The sequence below is a fragment of the Herpailurus yagouaroundi genome, unplaced genomic scaffold (genome assembly GCF_014898765.1).
Source record: "Herpailurus yagouaroundi ecotype Mexico unplaced genomic scaffold, PumYag 208, whole genome shotgun sequence".
Classification (NCBI taxonomy): domain Eukaryota; kingdom Metazoa; phylum Chordata; class Mammalia; order Carnivora; family Felidae; genus Herpailurus; species Herpailurus yagouaroundi.
Window position 1 is genome coordinate 10091258 of NW_024412439.1, and position 20230 is coordinate 10111487.

Sequence of the window (20230 nt, forward strand, 5' to 3'; positions counted from 1 at the left end):
GGGGGTGGGGAGGACGGGGAGGAAATAGTCAGGAGGTGTGGGAGGTGGTAAGTGGTGTCGAAGATTCGAGGAATCAGGGTTTTAATATGTAAGGGGGAGGGAGGTTAGAGGATCAGCATTACAGATTCAAGGAATTAGAACAGGAATCAAGGGGGCCAGGAGTCAGTCACTACGTCAGACAGGATTAGATGGTCAGAGGGCTTTGGAACTTAATCTATTATCAGTAGGGTGAGAGGGTTGGGGAGAAAGGGGTGAAGGTCAACGGGAAGCTTCATGGGGCAGGGTCAGAGGGTGGGACGGTGGCAGTTTCTGTCTTGTGGGGCGAGTGAGACGTGAGGAACGTGATTTCTGGGACCGGGGGCGGGAAGGATTTTTGGGGGCTACACACAGGCCAAGGCCCCGGAGAGGGTGCTATTAGCGGTATGGCAGGCGTGTGGGTCAACGAAGAAGTTCCGCCCTGTGGAGGGGACGCGGCACAGTCTCACGGAGTTTGGGGAAGGGGGGAGGGTCCCTCCACTGGGCACTGGTGTGACCGCTAGTGGGCGTGGACGAGGGCTGGCTGGCACAAACCCTAGAGGCTAGAACCACAGAGTGGCCGGGTGGGTCAGGGTGGGGTTAGAGGTCAGAGGGGGGGGGGTCCGAGGGGAAAGGGGTCAGAGGGGTGGGAAGATTTTGAGGGGTGCGGGGTGAAGACTTACGCAGCGTTGTGGGCCCTCCCCCGCGCGGGGCCGCCGCGGCCCTTACCCTTGTGCAGGACGGCGTTGGCCGGCTTGTTCCCCGCCAGCGACTCCTTGGAGAGGTGCTGGTGGCTCTCGGCCAGGCACTCGGCCTCGGCGAAGCGGGCGTGGAGGGCCATGGCGGGGTGCGCCGGCTCCTGCGATAGGTTCAGGTAGGCCGCCCGCCGAAGCTGCTCCTCGATCACCAGCGCCTGCTCCAGGAGCTGGGGGCCCGGCGGGAGGGTGAGCGTGGGACAGTGGGGGGGGCAGCGCTGCGGCCCCACGCTGCCCTCGCTGCCGGCCCAGAGCACCCCAGCCTCACACCGGGATGGACCGTGACAACCCAGCACGGCCACGAGGTCACGCTCCGCTCTGGGCCCCCGGCATCGCTGCCACCCTCACGGCGTCAACCTTCCCCACAGACCTGGTCCCACCTCTGACCCAACCCCCTCCTCAACGCTGTTCCTTCTCTCTCGGATCCCCACCTTGAACCTCCGGGCCAGGAACTTATTTTTCATCTCCAGGAAGTTCCCCTTATTGGCTTCGGTTTTAAACGGCTCGTTGATAATGGCAAACTGAGCATCATTCTGGATGTCCTGCCACCGTGCGTAGCCATGGCTGTGACGAGGGAGGGACCATCAAGGAATTTAACAGGGATGGGCTGCGCTATGAACGCTTCTTTCGAGGTGCCTGGGTGGCTCAGTCGGTTAAGCGTCTGACTTTGGCTCAGGTCATCATCTCGCGGTCTGGGAGTTCGAGCCCCGCGTCGGGCTCTGTGCTGACAGCTCAGAGCCCGGAGCCTGCTTCCAATTCTGTGTCTCCCTCTCTCTCTCTGCCCCTCCTCCACTCGTGCTCGGTCTCTCTCCCTCTCAAAAATTTAAACAAACATTAAGAAAATTTTTTTAAAGACCAAAAAACACTCCTTCCCTTTGACCTGATCTCCCCCAAAGTGTGGCACGGCCCCCCTTCCCTGGGTGCGGACTCTTCTTTCTCTGTAACTCCCCTCTCCGGGCTGGGAGAACTATTTTTTTTCTTGCATTCGTATCAAAGGATACAGGACAATCCCAGCCAGAAGCCAGTAGTCGTGTCTTCGGTGCCAGATCTCGTTGAGTCTCCCCGAGGAAATAGCTGCCCGTTCCTCATTCTGCCACAGCGTGTGAAGCTCTGAGAAGCGGGCAGAAGACAGAGACGGGGCGTCAGGACTCGGGGAACGGCAGCCGGGCGGAGGTGAGGGGTGTGGACAGCGGGAGGGGACAGTGCCCATGAGGATGAGCGTATCCCCGTGAGGAGCAGGTGGCAGGGACAGCCCCCCACCTGTGAAGCCGCCGTCTGCGATGTTGAACATGAACCGAGGCTTCTCCGCCTTCTCCTCGCGCCGCCCGTTGGACCGTGGCTCGTCCCGAGGAGGCCCCGGTCGAAGCTCCCGGTCCCCTTTCACATCCTCTGCTGGGGCAGACGGGGCAGAGCTCACACCTCGGCAGGGGCTCCTCCCAGCCCCGAAGACCCCGCCCTGCACCAGACAGGCCCTGGAACGGCACCCCCGCCCCCAGGACCCAGGCATTTGGCCCCCAGACTCCACCGCCCGATTCCCCAGGGACGCAGGTGTCCAGTCCTTCCACCCATTACCTCTCTTGCCCAAATCCCCTGTCTCCCCCTCCGGCCTCTCCCTGTGTTCCTGTCCATCCAATGGCTTCTCCTCCCCCCTCTCTCCTGGCGTTGACTCTGTGGCTGCGGGAGGGGGAAGGGGACACGAAGGGAGGATGTCACCCTCATCCCCTGACCCCGGAAGAGGGAACTCCCACATTCGAAGCCCCTCATCAGCCCTAAGCCCACGAACCCACCTGACTTCTCTCTGTCCCCCCGGTACCCAGGTTCAGGCTCCATTTCTCCTGCTATTCCAGACACCTCTTCCTCTAGAGGAATCTTCCTTGGCTCCAGCCGCTCCCCAAGCGACGGGGCTGGGCTAGGGGCATCGGCCTAGAAGACGACCATGGGGTCAGGATGAAGCAGAGATTCCGGACACCTTGACTGTCTCCTTCTCTGGGGGAGCCAGGCAGCCACACACCTCTGTTTCCATCTTCTCGATCTTCCTCTCCGGTTTCTCCTCCTGGTTTTCCGCTTCATCCTTTTCAAGAGGTGTCCTGACGCCATCTCCCTTCTCACTTGGAGCCGGAGTAGCTGCAGGGAGGAGGCAGAGACCCCACGCTGTCTCTCACTCCTCTGTCCGCAGGGCGCTGGCTCCCTGCCCACCCCTCCTGCGTCCCGACCCCCGTTACCAGGTTTAGAAGTGCAAGGGCTGTTTGTGGCAGAAGCCTCCGGGGTGGTGGGAGACGTTTTGGTAGGAGAGGAGGCCCTGGAGGAGCGCTTAGAGTCGGCACTGGGGTCGGGCATCAGCTCGGGCATCGACCAGCGCCCATTGATGTGCTCAAACTCCTGCACCTGAGAGGGGCACCGGGACCGTGGGGGGGACAGGGGTCAGCTGCGGGCGCTGGACACACAGGAAGCTCAGCCCCGTCCGGGTCTCCTCTCCCGCCAGCCTGAATCCAGAACTCGGGGTCGCCAGGCAGAGGGGGGCATGGGGCCTAGGTGGCCAGCTTGACTCTGGCCAAGGAGACGAGTACCTTCTTCTTGACGAGAGACATGACTCCAATTCGGGTCAACACTTGCTGGCGACTCAGGCCCTCCCGAGGGACCCCGTCAGCAAAGGTTTCAGAACCGTCTGCCCCGGGCTCACACAGATGGCGCATGAACAGAGACACATAGGCCCTGGGGAGCGTGGGGAGGGACGCAGGTTAGGAGAGCTTCAGGAGGGACCCGAGCAGCCAGCGAGGATGTCACCCTCATCCCCTGAACCCTAAACTCCCACGGTGCCTCCAGGGTGCCCCCAGGGGTCCTCCCAGGGCCGCTCAATCGCACCGCAACCAGCCCTCCAGACCCCATCTCCCGCCTCCGCCCCTCCCCTTGTGTCTCCACGGTCTCCGTGGCCTTGGTGCGTCCTTCCTCGGCCCCATCAGTCAGCTCTTCGTCCTGTCCACCAGCTCCCCTACCAAGTAAATGTGAGGCGAGGCCAGCCCGGGGCCAGGTTCCTGTCTTAACCACCTGCCCTGTGGGGGAGGAAGCCAGGCCTCTCTGCTCTAGGCTCGGCTGAGGGGAGGTGGGCAGGCTGAGTCCACGCCCCAGGAAACCAAGCCAGAAAACGCCGCGTGGCAGGGGAGCGTGATGAATCAGTTGAGTAAGGTCACATCACGTGGCGGCCGAGAGGAAGGAGTGGACGCGCACGGCTCGTACCCTCGCGTGCAGCTCCACCCCGGGTGCCCGCACTCACTTGAACTCCTTCTCCGTCTTGCCCCTGAGGTCCCGCACCAGCCACTGCGTGGTGAAGGCGTCCTGTGGTGGCATCCCCCAGCGCATCACGGCGTTGAGGAAGGCCTTCCGCTGCCGGGTGTTGAATCCCAGCACCTGAGGGTCGGGGCGAGCGGGCAGCGGGCCGTGAGCGTCCCGGCATCTCGCTTCTTGGTCCTTCCCCTCAGCGACTCGGCCTCGGTCCCCCACTCCCGGCTTCATCCTCTCCTTAAGGAACACGCGGGGGCCTGGGCCCGGCTCTCACCTCGATGTTGCCCCCAACTCGAGCCAGCAGGGGAGGCAGCGGCTTGTCCTTTTCGTTCCGGAGCTGCCTCTTGGACTGTCGACGCCCTGGGTGTGTGTGTGTGGAGGGGGAGGGTGACCTGGTTAGTGGGCCCCCCACCTCCTCCACCCCTCAGTCCTTCTCAGCACCCCAGGCCCACAAGACGCAGAACCCAGGCAAGGCCTGGGTCACGTGGCACTTTCAGCCCTACCAACCCAGCAGGCCTGGAAGAAGCCAGGCACGTTAACACCCTGGCAACAGACACTCGATGCGAGCCACGTTACCCGTGGGAATGTAAAGCTTTCTCGATTTTTCATCTAGCCATCTAAGCCCGTGTGATCACATACTCCAAATTTTAACAGTGGAGAGATCGTGGCTATCTCGTCCTTTTAGCGCGTCTCCAAAAAAGCACTTGTTTGCACAAAAGCAGGGGACTTAAAGGCTCCGGGAGGGAAACAGGAAGGATTAAGGTGGAAAATCAGGAAAACAGGTGCCACCTTCTGGACGCTCATCAAAGTCTTCATCTTCCTCCTCCGATCCCACGGAGTATTCGGACTGGTTGTCTGTAGGGAGGCAGCACAGTGGTTGGAGACGGCTCCCGGGATAAGCCCTTTCTGCCTGGAGGCCCCCCCTTCTCCGGCGCCGGGCCCCCTGGTGACGCCAGGTGACTGCCGCAGTCTAACTCGGGGGCCACGTCCCGAACAGCGTGGTGTCCGCTCGCCGCTCGCCTCGTCCCTGCTCACCTCCGACTCCCGCAGGTCCTGCACTAGGCGAGGACCCCGGGTGCCCACACGGGGCCTCTGCAGCCACCAGCTGGCTGAGGCCGCCCACAAAGCCGCCTGGCCTCCTGGCAGGTCCCGCGGACCCTTCCCAGACTCTTGCCCCTCCACAGCCCTCTAAACGCACCCCGGCCTCCAGACTCCTCCTCGGCCCTCTCCAGCTCCTCCGTCGGGGGCAGTCCTCACCTTGGTCCTCCTGAGCGGCGTCGTTGTAGTTGACCTGCTTGCGAACCCGCTTGCCCTTGCCGAGATTCCGGGCCAGGTCTTCCTGCTGTTGCTCGTAGTGATGCCTCAGCAGCTTCTCCCAGTAGTCGGGGTCCACGTTCTCCTCCTGCTTGATGATCTCTCGTTCGATCTCCTCAATCTGAAGGGCAGCAGAACGAATGCTGGCAGCCTCCCTCTTCGCCCGCCCGGTGCTTGCCCCGCGACAAAGCCCCTGCTCCCCTGCCGCCCAGTCTCCTGGACTCTGCGTGAATTTCCTGGGCATCGCACACCTTCCTTCCCTCTTACCAGCGACGTGCTTCTCCTCTGCTCCCACCTGCCTGTCTCCTAAACCTCTCCTCCAGCGCCCTCTGCGTCCCTCTCGCTCTCACCCAGAGCCACCGCGGCACCGCCTTCTGTGTTTATCGGTACTTTCTTCGCCTAAGTCTTCCGCAAAGTCTGCTCTCGCCCGTTAGGGAAACAACCTGTCTGAGGTCCACTACTGCCCTTTGCTGGGTGCAATGGGAAGAGAGCACATAAAAGACAAGAGCGGAAGGGGAGCCTCCTACTTCGAGGTCCAGTAAGGGACTCTACCCTTCAGAGGTGGCCCGGGCTACACAGCGTTGTGACCCCAAGCCTCTCACCTTGTCCTCCTCCCGCACCACGTACTGCGCCACCTTGAAGGAGCTCAGATACTCGTTCATGTTCTGCACGTCGGTGTCCTCTGTCGCATCCTGGTTCCGGTCCAACAGCCGCGCGATGGCCTCATTGTCGTAGTGAATCACGCTGCTGTCCTCCTCCTTGTTCTCCCCTGGTGGAGACCGGGAACGAGAGGGGACCCTGAGTTCCAACCAGAACCTCGGGCAGAACTTCAGCAAAGGGTCAGTGAAGAGCCCTCCAATCTGCTTCCTTTTCCCAGGAGCTCAAAGGGGAGAAGACCCTTTCCCCGGGAGTCCAGAGATTTGTGGTTGTTTTCAACCCTCCGTGTAAGAAGAGAGGCCAACCTTCCTCCCCAGGCTGCACAGGGGAGCGTTTCTGGAAGGGTTTCCGAAGACAAGTGCTCCCGTGAGGGCAAGGGGTTGCTTTCCGGAAACCACAGGAAAAGGTTCTCACCCTCGTTCTCATCCTTGAACAGCTCCTCGGTGCCGAACTTGAGGATGTCGTCCAGCTCCTGCTTGGACATGGAGCCCGCCTTGGAGCCCAGCCCAGGCCGCACCACCAGGTGGGTGAGCATCATCTTCCTCTTGGCCACCTGTGTGATGCGCTCCTCCACGGACGCTCGAGTCACAAACCGGTAAATCATCACTTTGTTGGCCTGGCCGATCCGGTGAGCACGGCTGAAGGCCTGCAGGGGCAAGGAGACAGTGGGGATGAACTGGGGTCGGGGGGTGGCAGGGCCTGCGACGCAGCTCACGTGCCTGGGAACGGAGGCTCATCTATCCCCGAGAGGTTCCTTTCTGACCGCAGGACACAACACTCCCTGCCCAGAGCCCACATTTCCCTGCTAACTGGGGCAGAGGCTCCAGGAGGCGAGTTCCCACCTGGATGTCGTTATGAGGGTTCCAGTCGGAATCGAAGATGATGACAGTGTCGGCAGTGGCCAGATTGATGCCCAGGCCCCCGGCCCGGGTGGACAGTAGGAAGCAGAACTGCTGGGCGCCAGGAGCTGGGGGCAGAGAAAGAGGTTAGGCACCTGTTAACTAGACACTCCTTGACCGCAGACAACCGCACCCCCAGCTCGGAAGCGGGGTGGCAAGTAAATGCCCGCCATGCTGGGAACCTAGGCACAGGAGGCATGGGCCTTGCCCGCAAAGTGGGGCCTAGGCCTCTCCCGCTCACCATTGAACCGATCGATGGCCTCCTGCCTCAGGGCCCCAGTGATGCCGCCGTCGATGCGCTCGTACTTGTAGCCTTCGTAGTCTAAGAAGTCCTCTAGCAGGTCCAACATCTTGGTCATCTATGCCAAGAGAAGAGGACGGAGTCTGGAATGACGGAGCAGCAGGATGGGCCCCGTCTTTACCCCAACCACGATCCCTCCACTTTCCGCCAGCCCCGTCCCGTGCTCCACTGGTGCTGCCTCCCCGCCCCGTCCCTCTTCGTGTTCTTCAAGCCCCACGTTCTGGTCATACTTGCTGGGCTCAGGATTGTGTCTCCTGAGGCAGAGATTCTCCTCTGAGACCCACCAAAAGGTTTCGGGGAAACCTACGAATGCCCAGAAAATCTGTACATAACTGTCTGTCCGTGCAGATTTCCAGAGAGCGGACCTATCGCTTTCATCGGATTTGTAAGAGCTCTGGGCTCTCCTGTCCCGCTCCTGGTTAAGAAACAGTTCCAGTCCCAGGGACGACCCTGAGCAGACAGATGACCCACCCTCCGCCTTTCCCCATTTGGCTTAAAAGAAGCCGGCCGATGACTTTCCACAACCTTAGTTAAGAACAGGGATCAGAGGCCAAGACGAATGCAGCCAGACCAGACGCCCTCCAGGGTGTGATCTCCTAGCGTCTCATACCGTGGTGGCCACAGGACCGAGGTAAGGGACCGGCCCGAGGTCAACACAGCTACAGGCCGGCTCACCTGGGAGAAGATGAGCACTCGGTGTCCTTGCTCCTTCAGCTTTCGCAGCATCTTCTGCAGCAGCATAAGCTTCCCAGACGCCTTAATAAGTGCCCCACCCTCATAAGCCCCACTGGGCAGTTTGGGGGACTCCTGCAAAGGGAGGAGAAGGGAGGGGAAGATCAGGAAACCCGTCCCCGTGTTCTGACTGTGCCCAGAATGCCCAAAGCCCAAATCCAGCGTCCACGCCTTGCACATTCCCACTCCTCCCAGAGACTCCGTGCCACGCCCCCCGCCCCGCCTCCACTCCCCCCGCCGCCCCGTTTTCAGAGAGCTAGCGCGCCATCAGCCCCCAGTGCGTGCGTCACCATAGCAGCCACAGGAAAGAGGTAGGGATGGTTGCAGCACTTCTTAAGGTCCATCATGATGTTGAGCAGCGACACCTGGTTCCCACCACCTCGTGAATTCAAGGCCTCAAAGTTCCGAGTCAGGATGTACTTGTAGTATTTCCTAAAGACCAGGGCGCGGAAGACACACAATAAAGGAGGCAGTGATGAGGGCGCCCTGGGTCGCCGCGTCCTGGAAAGCTGCCACCAAACCCCAGCCCCGGGTCCAGGTCACCCGGCTCTCAACTCACTTCTGCATGGGGCTCAGCTCCACCCGAACAATGAGCTCTGTCTTGGCTGGCATGTTCTTAAAGACGTCGGCCTTGAGCCTCCGCAGCATGTGCGGCCCAAGCAAATCATGCAGTTTCTTAATCTGGTCTTCTTTGGATATGTCAGCAAACTCCTCCAAGAAGCCTTCCAGATTGCTAGCAGCCAGAAGAAGATAAGGAACTGAAAAGCCCATCAGGTTCTTTGCCCCTGACCTCAGGCTCCATTCTTCACTTAGATGAATCCTCTGCCCACTCAGGTTCCCCGTCCCTCCGCTTCTCATCTCTGCAGACCACCCTGCTGAGTCACTTACTTAAACCTCTCGGGGGTGAGGAAGTTAAGCAGATGGAAAAGCTCCTCCAGATTATTCTGCAATGGAGTCCCTGTCAGCAGCAACTTATGGTCTATCTTGTAGCCATTGAGGACCCTGAAAAACTAGAAAGTGGGGCAAGGAAAGGCAGGAGAACGGGCCCGTTAGTGGCAAGTGGTTGGACCACGGTATCCACTTTTCCGGTTCCCTTTAGGATGAGAGGCCCCGAATCCCTAGTCTGTCCCTCTCTCCCCACCGGAGGTCCCCAGGCATCTTGCCTTCCGGACCACAGAAAGTCCAGAACTTTCCTTTTTAGAAGTAGAGCAAAACTCTGAGCTCTGGGGATCTCGCTCACCTTGGACTGGTTATTCTTGAGCCGATGGGCTTCATCCACCACAAGGCAGGCCCAGCGGATGGAACCGAGCGCTGCCTGATCAATGGTGATCAGCTCGTACGATGTCAGGAGCACATGGAACTTCACCTGGGCCTCCCTCTGCCAACACAGCCATTGTCCGTTCGGCTGCCACCCGACACCCGGGCGCCTAGACCTCCACCCCTGTTCTTTACCAGACACCCCATCCTGGCCGTGATTGCCAAAGAGGAGCCAGGCAGCCTGTCCTCCAACTTTGACTCCACGCAGGGATTACCGAACGTGGCCCCCGAACCACCAACACATGGCCAGTGAGGACAGAACGGACGCCCTATGTCTCCAGGACGGGAGAGCAGAAGCGTGAGAGTAGGTGGAGGAAAAGAGGGAGAGCGCCGAGAAACTAAAATCGGGGTTGGGGCAGAGAAGTAACAGAGCGGAGGCTCTTAGAGAAGACAAGGTCGAGGGGCCTACCTTCATCTTAAAAGCTTTCTTGCCACCTTTGATGGCGTTGTCTTCGAAGGAAAACTCGTTCTCCCGAATGATGGCCCGGCTGTCCTTGTCCCCCGTGTAGGTCACCACGTAGAACTTGGGTGCCCACATCTGGAACTCCCGCTCCCAGTTAATGATGGTGGAGAGTGGGGCGCTCACCAAGAAGGGACCCTTCGTGTGGCCCTGGGGGTCGAGGGTAGGGGGACCATTAGTCCGGATGTGACCCCAGTCCTCTGGCTGCCACGCTCCTCCCTGCCATCCTCCGCCCTCGAGGGCCCTCCACTCCCCGCTCTTCCCCTCGGGGGCCCCAGCATCCAGCACCTCCTTATAGAGCGAGTAGAGGAAGACAATGGTCTGTATGGTCTTGCCCAGCCCCATCTCATCAGCCAGGATGGTGTCGGTGCCCTGAGCCCACGAGAAGCGCAGCCAGTTCAAGCCCTCCAGCTGATACATGTGCAGCGTGCCTCCCGTGGCCGTGATAAACCGTGGCTGAGTCTCGTATTTCACCGTGGGCTGCGGAGGCAAGGAGTCCGGACACTCAAGGGGACGGTCGGGGCCCCTCGGGTCCTTGGTCTCCTCCGCCCTCGCCCTGGCACCGACGTGGAGGTGGACGACGACTCCCTCCGCTAGGCCTGAGCCTGTGAACGTTCTAGTCTCCGGGGCCTCCCCCTCGTTCCTGAAAGCCAGCCCCGGCAGCACGACAGAGGTGGCTGGCGGCGGGAGAGCCCTGCGTGCTGCTGCTTCCAGCGGCTTCCTCGCAAACTGCCAGAATTCGCAGCCACTCCCGGGACAAGGCTGGACACCGCAGGGAGGGGCTACCGCCCAGAGAGCTCGCAGAAACTGGGCCCCTGGGAACCTGTCCATCATCGTGGTTCTAGAAACGGGAGACGGGCCAAGTGGGAGGACTCACGTCATTCGTAGGAGAGCTGGGAGGCCCGTCGCCCTGCAGCTCCTTCTTCTTCTTCTTGTACTTGCGGGGCTGGGCCGGGTCCTCCCCCATAATTAGTTCTCTGGGGACAGAGCGGGTCTGAGCGAGGCCTGCTCCTCGAGGGTTCGCCCTCTTCCGAACCCCTCCAGACCTACATCCCGCTTCCCCTCAACCTGACTTCCTCACCTTTCTTTTCCCCCAGGCTCCTCCCCGTCACCCCTTAGATTTCACCTCCGGAGCCCACCCTCCCCCGGCCCCAGCACCCTCTTCCCCATCACTCAGGATCTCCCCTCTGTTCCTCGCGCCGCCTCTTTACCGGCCCCACCCCGGGACAACCCCGCGCGGGCTCCCCCTGCCCTCACGCCAGGTGGGGCGCCCGTCCCTACCGTACCTCCGCTCAGCCTGAGGGTTGGCGTTCACGCCCCGGCCTCAGACTCCCTCTAGCCCACGACCTGCCTCCCTCACCGGTGTCGCCAGTAGCTCTGCTTGTGCTCCTCGTATTCAGGGATGTTCATTTCATCTTCCTCCCACGTGGACTGGTCGTACGGCAGGTCTCTCCATTTCACCAGATAGTGGTAATTCCCCTTTTTATCCACACTGTGGGGCAGAAGGCCAAGAGGGGGAGCAGGAGGAGAAAAAGAACACGGACCAAATAGACGGAAATCGTTAACAGACGCGGTCAGCAGCGAACACGTAGCATCTGTTACCTAATCCTCAACGGCGGGACACTGCAGGGGAACTCAGGATGGCCGAAGACCGCCCTAACTTTTTCCGGATGGCTTCTTAACGATCAACTATCAGGGCCGTCTGGGTGGCTCGGTCGGTTAAAATGCCTGACGCTTGGTCGCGGCTCGGGTCATGATCCCGTGGCTCGTGAGTTCAGACCCCACGCTGGGCTCTGCTGACACAGCGCGGAGCCTGCTTGGGATTCTCTCTGTCCTTCCCTCTCTCTCTCTCTCCGCCCCTCCCCGTTCGTGCTCACTCTCAAAATAAAGACTTCAAAAAAAATTTAAAAATCAACTATCAGAAAACATCCCTGGGCTTCTATATCGTTTGTTCGTCTCATCGGTATCGACTGAACGCCTATGAGGGGTGAGGCACCGTTCCGGGCAGGGGTGATCCAGCAACGAACAAAACAGACAAGTGACCCTGTTCTCACGGAGCTCGCATCCTGCCGCGGAAGGCAGCAACGAAATGGGTAAACACCTAGAATAACGCCGGGCGGTAACAAGTCCCGGCAAGAAAGGACTCCTACTACAAACAGTGGCCTGGCTAAACCACGTTTTCCACGTTTGCTTTCATGCCCCGACACCCAGACTCGCGTGTCATCAGATTAGAGGCGACGACAGAAGAGTCGCGCCCGCCCGGACTCTCCTCCTGGTCTGCCCCATTGAGGACACAGGCCCAAAGGGAGTCATCCAGCGGGAGCAGGCGTTTGGTTCCCGGACAAATACGAACGCGGGGCCACGGCCGCCACCACGAGCGGCCCAGCCCGGCAGGCCTGCCCGCGGGCCACAGGCTCACCTGTGGTTGATGATGCGGTGGACGGTCATCCACTCCGGCTTGATACCAAAGCGATAGTACTTTTCCTCCATCTCCGCGTAGTGTGGGTCCTTCACCTTGCGCTTGTCACTCTTCCCGTCGTCCTCGCCAGAGCCATAGTCCAGCGGCGGGGGCTCGTCCATGTCGTTCTTCCGCTGGTAGTTCCGGTACATCACCAAGTGGAAGATTTCCAACTGATGGGACGCAAAGGACGGGGGAGAGATGGTCCCGGCATCCGAAGAGGACAAAGTGGGGGGGTGGGGGGTCAGGGAAGGGCCCCGGGGGGGGGGGGAGCGGCCCGGGGAAGGGGCTGTGAAAGAGGGGGCGAGACACGCGGAAAGCCAAAGCGGGAGAACGGACAGTGCGCGAGGCAGGACAGGCAGGGCCTGGCGAGGGCCTAACGAGCAAAACGACGCAGGGAAGAGGTCAGCAAGATTGAGGGTGCTGGTAACACGTGCTTACAGACACAGAAGGAGAGTGAGCTAAGGAAGGCTAGGTTTTCTCGAAGGAGGAGAGCTAAGGGAGGCCGACGTGGACAGGATCGGAGAACCAGAGAACCACACGTGGAGACAACGGCAGGAGGAGGGCCAGAGGCCTAGCGTGAGGGCGAGCGAGGGGTGTGGGACCACGGCGCCCGAGGGGCGAGCGGGTGACAGCAGCGGCCAAGGGGGTGACAGGAGGGGGAGAGGAGGGGCCTCGTACCTGAAGCTCCTTGGCCCAGGAGCAGTGCCAGTAGGACAGTCCCACCCACTTGACAAAGAACTCTCGCTCGGATCGGCCTTGAAGGGGGCGGGGGGGTGGGGCATCCGGGTTCCCATCCGCCTGTTGGGGCGCCGGCACTGACACGGGTGGCTCCCCCCACCGCCAATGCAGGATCTTCTGCACGCGGCCTTTCAGCACGGGGCACTTGGGGGGAGACACGCGCGAGGAGGAGACACAGAGGCAAACACAGCCCACCGTTAGAGCAGGAGAACAGGGGTCCCACAGGGGAGTCAAAGGGCAGGGGAGGGGAGGGGAGAGGAGAGCGCTGGATGTCTGGGTCCCGGAGGGGGGAGAGGAGTCAGGCCGCCAGTAGACGCTGTGGGGCGGGCGCACTCACTGTGCATCGGGGACACAGCCATTCACCGTTGGGGATGTCAGGCAGGGGCGGGTTCAGACAGTGGATGTGGTAGGAAGAAATGCAAGCGTCACAGCACAGGAGCTCGCCGCCATCCTTGCACACGCGACAGTACTCCATGTGGTCGTCCTCCTCCTCCTTCTCCCCCTCCTCCTCTCCCTCCTCCTCGTACTCCTCCTCCTCCTCCTTGGCCTCCCACTGGACCCCCTCCTTCTCCTGGGAGGCCAGGGACAGACAGAGACAGGTGGAAGGAAGGAAGGACGTGAGCGGCGAGACCGGAAGCCAGAGGCCAAGACGGGCCACCTGAACCCTAGAGGCGCAGAGGAGGTGGGTGCGAACGAAGGGGCGGGACGCCTCAGTTTCCGAGGCCGTGGATTCGGGTGGCGGAGGCAGAGGGGGCGAGGAACCAGGATCCCGGGACCTCACACATCTGGCACCGAACAACCCAAGCATTGGGGGGGGGGGGCGGCCGGCACCACGCGGGGGGGTGGGGCTGGGGTCCCCGAGGGCACCGCGTACTCACGCAGTGGGGGCAGCTCCATTTGCCCTCAGGAGCCCGGTCAAGCTCAGGATCAAGGCAGACGAGGTGGTAGGCACGAGGGCAGGTGTCGCACAGAATGATCTCCCCGCCCTGCTGGCACACCTCACAGTAATCCTGGTGGTCCGTCTCGTAGCCGTCAACCTCGTCCTCCCCGGCCACTGCGGGACAGCCCAGGACTGCTGCGCACACCAGGGGAGGCACGGGGCACGGAGAGAGAAGGAGAGAGGGAGAACGGGGAAAGAGAAGGGTTGAATAAAGGAGACAGCGTGGAAAAATGAAGATCACGGACGAGCGGCAGGAAGGCAGGCTGTCAAAACCACACACAGCGAGCACCCCTCACCCTTCTTCTTCTTCCTCCCTGGCCGGCCTCTCTTTAGCTTCTTGGTGCGGACAGGGCCATCAGGCCGGCCCGAGGCGCTGTGGACGCTGCCACTGTCCAGGTCTGACTCCTCAGCCTCGGGTTCGGGGCCCTCGTCACTCTGAAAGACATACTGCCCATAGCCCCGTGGTGGTCAGGGAGGCCGGCTTCACGCCGCTGCCCGCCCCAGGCCTCTGGCTCCTGTTCTGGCTTCCCTCGTGGACCCCTGCGTCCGGACCCCCAGCCCTGGACACACCCCCCCTCCTCCCCAGTGCTCAGCGGACTTCAGGGGCCGCTCACCGAGCCTCCCTTCTTCCGCTTGCCACCCAGCAGCCCTAGTTTGATTTTGAGTGGCGCCATCTTCTTTCCCCGAAGCTTCTTGCGTCCGTCGGGCACTCGGGGGCTCTTACTCCGCCTTTTATGGCCTGGACCTGAACGAGGAGTGGGGGGAGGGAGAAAGAGCAGAGGTCACGACACCCTGGAATAACGGAGGTCACGGGGCCTCTGGTCTCCCTGCAGCCTCTTCCTGGAAAGCGTCTCTGCGGTGACAGTCAGGGCCAAGGAGATAAGACAATCGTATGCTCTAATCCGAGGCTGCGCAGTCGGGACAGCGGGGTGACCGCTGTTCTGAGCGAAGAGTTCCTCACCTTTGCCCTCTTTGGTTTTGGCTCTTCGGATGGGTGGGGGCTGGGTATCAGCAGAAGGAGGTGCTGGAAGGGTGGGGGGTCCGGAAGGTGCTACGGGGGCGGTCGATGAGACGGCAGCTGACACCTGCTCAGCCACAGCTGCGGCCGCTGCCGCCGCGGCCGCCGCCACGGCAGCTGCCGACCCCTTGAAGGGGTTGTTGGCACTGAACTCTCTCCACTTGGCCCCAAGGATGGTCATCATCTTAGACATCGGGATCTTAGGATTCTTCTTCGCAATCAGGGGCCTGGAAACATAGAAGCAGAAGACTCGGAACCTTCCCAGATGGTCCGGGAACACTGCCATTTCCCCTCAGCAACCAAGTCTGCGAACGAGCTAGAGTTCCTGGGTGGCAAAAATACGGCCTGTTAGGAATGAGGTCACTTTAAGTTTTTTGTTTTTCTTTTTACGTTTACTTATTTTTGAGAGACAGAGTGAAACGGAGCACAAGCGGAGGAGGAGCAGAGAGAGAAGGAGACACAGAATCCGAAGCAGGCTCCAGGCTCTGAGCAAGTGTTCGGTACAGAGCCTGATGCGGGACTCGAACCCACGAACCGTGAGATCATGACCTGGGCCGAAGTCTGACACTTAACCACCCGGCTGAGCCACCCAGGTGCCCCAGGAATGAGGTCACTTTAAAAGTAAATAAATAAGAAGCTTAAAAGAAAAAGAAATAAACAAAAAAATATAAAAAAAGGGAAAAAGAAAACAAATTCACGGAAAATAACAAAGGATGAAACAAACAAAAAAAGATGTCAGTAAAGATACTTAGACTATCTGACAGTTCATACAACACTTTCTCATGCATCATGCCTTTCATACTCAAGATAATACTGCATTGCATTTAGGGGCACCTGGGTGGCTCAGTCGGTTAAGTGTCTGACCTCGGCTCAGGTCATGATCTCACAACTTGTGAGTTCGAGCCCTGCCTTGGGCTCTGTGCTGACAGCTCAGAGCCTGGAGCCTGATTCTGGGTCTCCCTCTCTCTCAGCCCTTCTCCAGCTCACACTCTCTCTCAAAAGCAAATAAACGTTAAGAAAAAACTATTTTTTAACGAATACTGCATGTTGCCAAGATCCTCTGCATTTTTCTAGTAAGCTCCAGGGGCCCTGATGAATGGGTGCCAGCAGGTGGAGCCCAAAGGGTGGCAGGTGGAGCTCTGTGGTGGGGTGTTAAAGTCTCATGAGGACACAGGTGACCTCGGTGATCACAAAAGCACTGTCCTAAGCAGTGAGGCAGGGGAGACACAGTACCGAGGACAGCTACCCAGTATGGCACACGCCCCGGAGGGGCCGGGGCCGGGGCCGGCGGGGGCGGGGAAGACCCTGAGAGTGCCCTGGGCTTTCTTTACCCCAGCAACTCCCCGCAAGACCCCCTATGAGGGACATGGTGTGACGGTGCTGATTTTACAGACTCAGAAACTGAACATTAAAGAAGAAACTGGGCCCCAGACGGAGCCAGGACCTGTACCCGCAGAGGACTCCACAAAGCGCCGGCTCCCCGGAAGGCCTGACCGCTCTGGCCTGTTCTACTTGGGGAGTCACTGAAGCTCAGCTTCCCCAGCCAGCGATGCGTTCTCCATGCTCACGGGGTCCTGAGGAAGGGCCGGGGGCCTGGATAACCAGGCAATCGGGCCACACTGATATTCTCTCTGAGCCTCAGTCTAGAGAGAAGTGACTCGGGAAAACTGGGTCTCTCGGCCCTCGCTGTGCTCTGTCGCTAGAGAGTTTTCTCACCTGGCGCAGGAATGACCCCCCCCCCACCCCGCCCCACCCCGTGCAGGGGTCCTGCCTGCGGTCCCTGGATCTGTAGGAGTCTGGGACATCTCTGGAGTTCTGTGCGCAGTTTTGTGTGTCTGCGCTGTGCATTTCTCTGGGGAGCAGTTTCTTAGCCTTTATCTGACTCTAGAGGGGTTCAGGGCCTCCCCTAAGTGAACGCGTGTCTGGTCACCAGGACTCGCCAGCCCTCCCGCACCTCATGAACTGGCTGAAGGCTTTGTAGTTGGTGAGCGTGTGGTAATCCTCCTCGGAGAACACGTGCTCCACATCCTCCAGGCCCCAGGTCAGCAGCAGAGTCGCTGACGACTTCTGTTCTACCTGCTGGGAGACACGAAGCTTCTGGGAGGCAGGTGCTTCCCCAGCCCCCACGCTGGCCCCCCTCCCCCGCCCCCCCATCCCACCGACCCCACCGGCTCTCCAGCCCATCCCCGTACAGCCTCTCCACTGCGCACCCCTCCTTGTGGCCCTCCCTCGCTCCCCGGGCCTGTCCCCCTCGCTCCCGAATCCCACTCACCTTTTGCCCCCCGTCGCCCTCCCCCTTTTTCCGCCGCTTTGTCTTCTTCTCCTTTTTTTCTCTGTGCTTCCGTCTCCGTTTCCGACCTGGTCCGGTTCCATATTCACTGCCTCCGCTCTCTGACTTCTCCCGGTACTCATCTCGCTCAGAGCCAAATTCCTCCTCACTGTCCTAAGGGAGGGGAAGTAAAAATAACATTTCTCCAGTCCCACCACGTGCCAGGAACTGTTCTTAGCACACAACGTGCACCGTCTCTCTTTTCGTCTTCCCGACAGATCCCTGGAGATAGTAACTCATCTATTTTTATCCACTTTTTTTTTTTTTTTTTGGCAGATGAGGAAACTGAGGCACGGACAACTAAATAAGCCGCCAAGAAGACACAAGACTACCAGGCTCCCGTTGGCCTCCGCAGCCTCTGCTCTCAACTGCTACTCCCTGCTGCTAAGGCAAGTCCCGGGGGCAGCTGGGCTCTTACTGGGTTGTAGGGAGTGAGGCTAGTCAGCCCCCCCCACCCCCGCCGTCCCCTGCCCCTGCCATCCACGAGCTCCAGGCCAGCAAGAGCGGGGAGGGGCGTCAGACCTCCCTGAGTTCAGGATCCCCCCACCCTCGGTAACGGGGACCAGAGGGAACGCGGGTCTCCGAGAACAGGTCTGCCGAGCCTCGCTGTGGAGACGGGAGTCCTCGACACTTACGAGCTTCTTGCGTTTTCGGGGCTTCCCTGGCTTGTTCTCCTTCTGCTTCTTGGGTCCTCGTTTTCTCTTCTTCACGCCCAAGGCCGAAGGCAGCAGCCGAAGGTCGTCCTTATCTTTGGAGCGGAGAGCACCAGAAACCCTGAGCCTCCAGTCTCGGCGGCCCCTAGACCTCACCCTCCCTCACCTCCTCTGTTCCCAACTCTCCAGGAACTCGGCCATGAACTCCTCCAAACCTTGCCTCCCTTCGCTGCATGCGCACAGAGAGTGCTTCGAGTACTCCGGGGCGCTTGGGTTCTGAATGGGAGGTCAGGGGTCAGGAGGGAAGAGCAGCCAAACCACTCCCTCCTCTCCCCTCCTACTAACAAGGGAGCAGGCTCTAGGCCATGGGCTCTGACTGTGGCAGGTCCTTTCAGACGCCGCCAGGGCCCCTCCTGCGTTCCCCCTCGCTCAGCCAGCTGGCATCCTGCCCAGGAACCGGGGAAGCCATGCCCAGCTGCTGGCCTGGCCTGACCCCAGCACTTGGAGTGGGGAGACACAAGCTGGCAGCTCCCTAAGCCAGATGCTGAGAGGGGAGAGCCAAAGGTGGACACCTGGGTTCTCACACTAACACCCCGGGGCCCTCACATCCTTTTTGCCACGAGGGAGGCCTCTATTTATGTTTCCGCAGACGATCGCCAAGCCTCCTGTCACCCCAACACAGCCTTGGAGGAAAAGCAGTCCTCGCCAGTCATTTTCACGTCTTGCCCACAGGACCGCAGTGTCTGGCTCCTTCGTCACACCCTAACCCTACGAAAGTCTCCACAACTCCCTGAACATTCCTCCTCTTCCCAAGTAGCCTGGAACCCTCCCTCAGATCTATTTCCACACCCCTGCTCTCTTAGAGAACTCAGGGGCCCCACCCTTTGTCCCCTGGTCTCACCCTTAGTCTCCAAATTTAGTCCCATTCACACAGAAGCCGTGGGGGAGACCCAAACAAAGATACGAGACAAAGACACACCCTGCACGTGCGTCCTCCAAGGCACCAGCACTCGAACATACTGGTGAGCGCAAATCCAGAAGACAGCCTGTACCTGCAAAGGGCTAGGTCCCTGGCTTTCTCCCCAGGCAGGGGCGGGGGGGGGGGGGGGGCTCCCCGATGCTCCCCCCCTTCTCCATGACCCCTGCCAGTCTGGGGAAGACACTGATGGCCTCCCTCCCCCCTCCAACAAGCACCACCCTAACCAGCCAGACCTGTCCCAGCTGGGCCGAGGCAGCCATGCAGGAGGAAAGCCTGGGCCTGGGCCTGGGCCTGGGCCTGGGAATGGGCCCGGCCCAGCCCCTTGCTCTAGGACACACAATCCTTCGTGGCACAAGGGCCAAGGGGAAATTAGCCACAATTAACAGGGCTTCCACTGCCTCAGGATCCCAGCACCTCCTTCCTCGATGTCACTTGTCCTCAAAACATCCCGTGTCCCCCTGGTGCAGGGAGGCATTCCAGGACGGGGCTGGAGGTGGGGGGGGTGGGGGGGGGAGAGCCCGTAAAGGGCCCCGGGGGGCCGTGAAGTCAGATTGCGGGCTGGAGTAGGAAGTCACCGAGCCGCCCTGCCCCGTGGCCACCTCGCCCTAACCCCCCCCCCCCCAGACGTGGGTTAATGTGAACATGGAAACGGGAGGCCGCCGGGGCGGTGGCGAGGGCAGGCCAACTGGCTCCGCATCAGGGAAGAGGCCCCGGGCCGCCACCCGCCCCGCCGGGGATGGGGGCACCTGCCCCGGGACCTCGCCGCCAGTTCACCGCACTCCCCGCCCCGGCAGGAGGCTCCCGGACTCGGGGCGGTGGGGGGGGGGGGACGGCGGCGGCGGGGAGAGGCGGGGAGCAACGGCGAGGAAAGGAAAGGGAGGGCAATAAAGCAAATCCAAGTCCCAACCTCGGTCTCAGCAGCCACTCAATGCTGGCCCGGCGCCCAGACTCTCCCACACCCCGGCTCCGAGCCCGGAGCGGGCGGGGGCGGAGGGCGGCGCGCGGCGGGGGCGGGGCCAGGCGCGCCAGGGAGGCGGGAGGGGGGAGGCGGGAGGAGCCAGGCCCCGGACCGCGCCTCCCGCCCGCCCCGCTCCCCTCCTAATCTCGCCATCAATCTCTCACACATATATTTATTTTTTCTCAAATTCCCCTCCCTCCCCCACAACGCACCACCATAATAGGTCTGTTGCACATGCGTACTGCACGCAGGGGGTGGGTTTGTATTTTCAGACCTTTTGCAAAGAAACTACCAGAATTTTCCGCACCACCCACAATCACTCCCCACCCCCACCCCCACGGAATCACATCTATATATTATGTTATATTATTTCTCGAGACTTGCCAGAAGGGGGAGGGAGAAGAAATGAGTTTTTGGGCTTCCTG

General features: G+C 60.7%; 1 protein-coding gene and 1 non-coding gene across 2 annotated transcripts in view; both read right to left on the reverse strand.

Annotated features, from left to right (window-relative positions):
- Nucleotides 1-19223, reverse strand: part of CHD3 (chromodomain helicase DNA binding protein 3) — a gene marked incomplete at its 5' end in the record, with an annotated part of 20730 nt that extends 1507 nt beyond the window's left edge. Inside the window, 37 exons of the mRNA XM_040453309.1 lie at nucleotides 745-940; nucleotides 1202-1334; nucleotides 1772-1880; nucleotides 2031-2162; nucleotides 2343-2444; nucleotides 2558-2693; nucleotides 2782-2894; nucleotides 2993-3155; nucleotides 3338-3482; nucleotides 4042-4175; nucleotides 4324-4409; nucleotides 4839-4904; nucleotides 5307-5484; nucleotides 5966-6132; nucleotides 6435-6666; nucleotides 6863-6987; nucleotides 7161-7278; nucleotides 7896-8027; nucleotides 8243-8384; nucleotides 8512-8685; nucleotides 8841-8962; nucleotides 9193-9330; nucleotides 9679-9879; nucleotides 10018-10209; nucleotides 10607-10706; nucleotides 11090-11221; nucleotides 12149-12360; nucleotides 12869-13072; nucleotides 13266-13499; nucleotides 13807-14003; nucleotides 14165-14315; nucleotides 14483-14613; nucleotides 14830-15113; nucleotides 16841-16983; nucleotides 17159-17329; nucleotides 17851-17963; nucleotides 18848-19223. Coding sequence (XP_040309243.1) covers nucleotides 745-940; nucleotides 1202-1334; nucleotides 1772-1880; nucleotides 2031-2162; nucleotides 2343-2444; nucleotides 2558-2693; nucleotides 2782-2894; nucleotides 2993-3155; nucleotides 3338-3482; nucleotides 4042-4175; nucleotides 4324-4409; nucleotides 4839-4904; nucleotides 5307-5484; nucleotides 5966-6132; nucleotides 6435-6666; nucleotides 6863-6987; nucleotides 7161-7278; nucleotides 7896-8027; nucleotides 8243-8384; nucleotides 8512-8685; nucleotides 8841-8962; nucleotides 9193-9330; nucleotides 9679-9879; nucleotides 10018-10209; nucleotides 10607-10706; nucleotides 11090-11221; nucleotides 12149-12360; nucleotides 12869-13072; nucleotides 13266-13499; nucleotides 13807-14003; nucleotides 14165-14315; nucleotides 14483-14613; nucleotides 14830-15113; nucleotides 16841-16983; nucleotides 17159-17329; nucleotides 17851-17963; nucleotides 18848-19223 — 5884 coding nt within the window. The remainder of the gene's footprint in view (nucleotides 1-744; nucleotides 941-1201; nucleotides 1335-1771; nucleotides 1881-2030; nucleotides 2163-2342; nucleotides 2445-2557; nucleotides 2694-2781; nucleotides 2895-2992; nucleotides 3156-3337; nucleotides 3483-4041; nucleotides 4176-4323; nucleotides 4410-4838; nucleotides 4905-5306; nucleotides 5485-5965; nucleotides 6133-6434; nucleotides 6667-6862; nucleotides 6988-7160; nucleotides 7279-7895; nucleotides 8028-8242; nucleotides 8385-8511; nucleotides 8686-8840; nucleotides 8963-9192; nucleotides 9331-9678; nucleotides 9880-10017; nucleotides 10210-10606; nucleotides 10707-11089; nucleotides 11222-12148; nucleotides 12361-12868; nucleotides 13073-13265; nucleotides 13500-13806; nucleotides 14004-14164; nucleotides 14316-14482; nucleotides 14614-14829; nucleotides 15114-16840; nucleotides 16984-17158; nucleotides 17330-17850; nucleotides 17964-18847) is intronic.
- Nucleotides 3769-3908, reverse strand: LOC121016114 (small Cajal body-specific RNA 21). The gene has a single exon (XR_005784120.1).
- Nucleotides 19224-20230: the final 1007 nt, after the last annotated feature.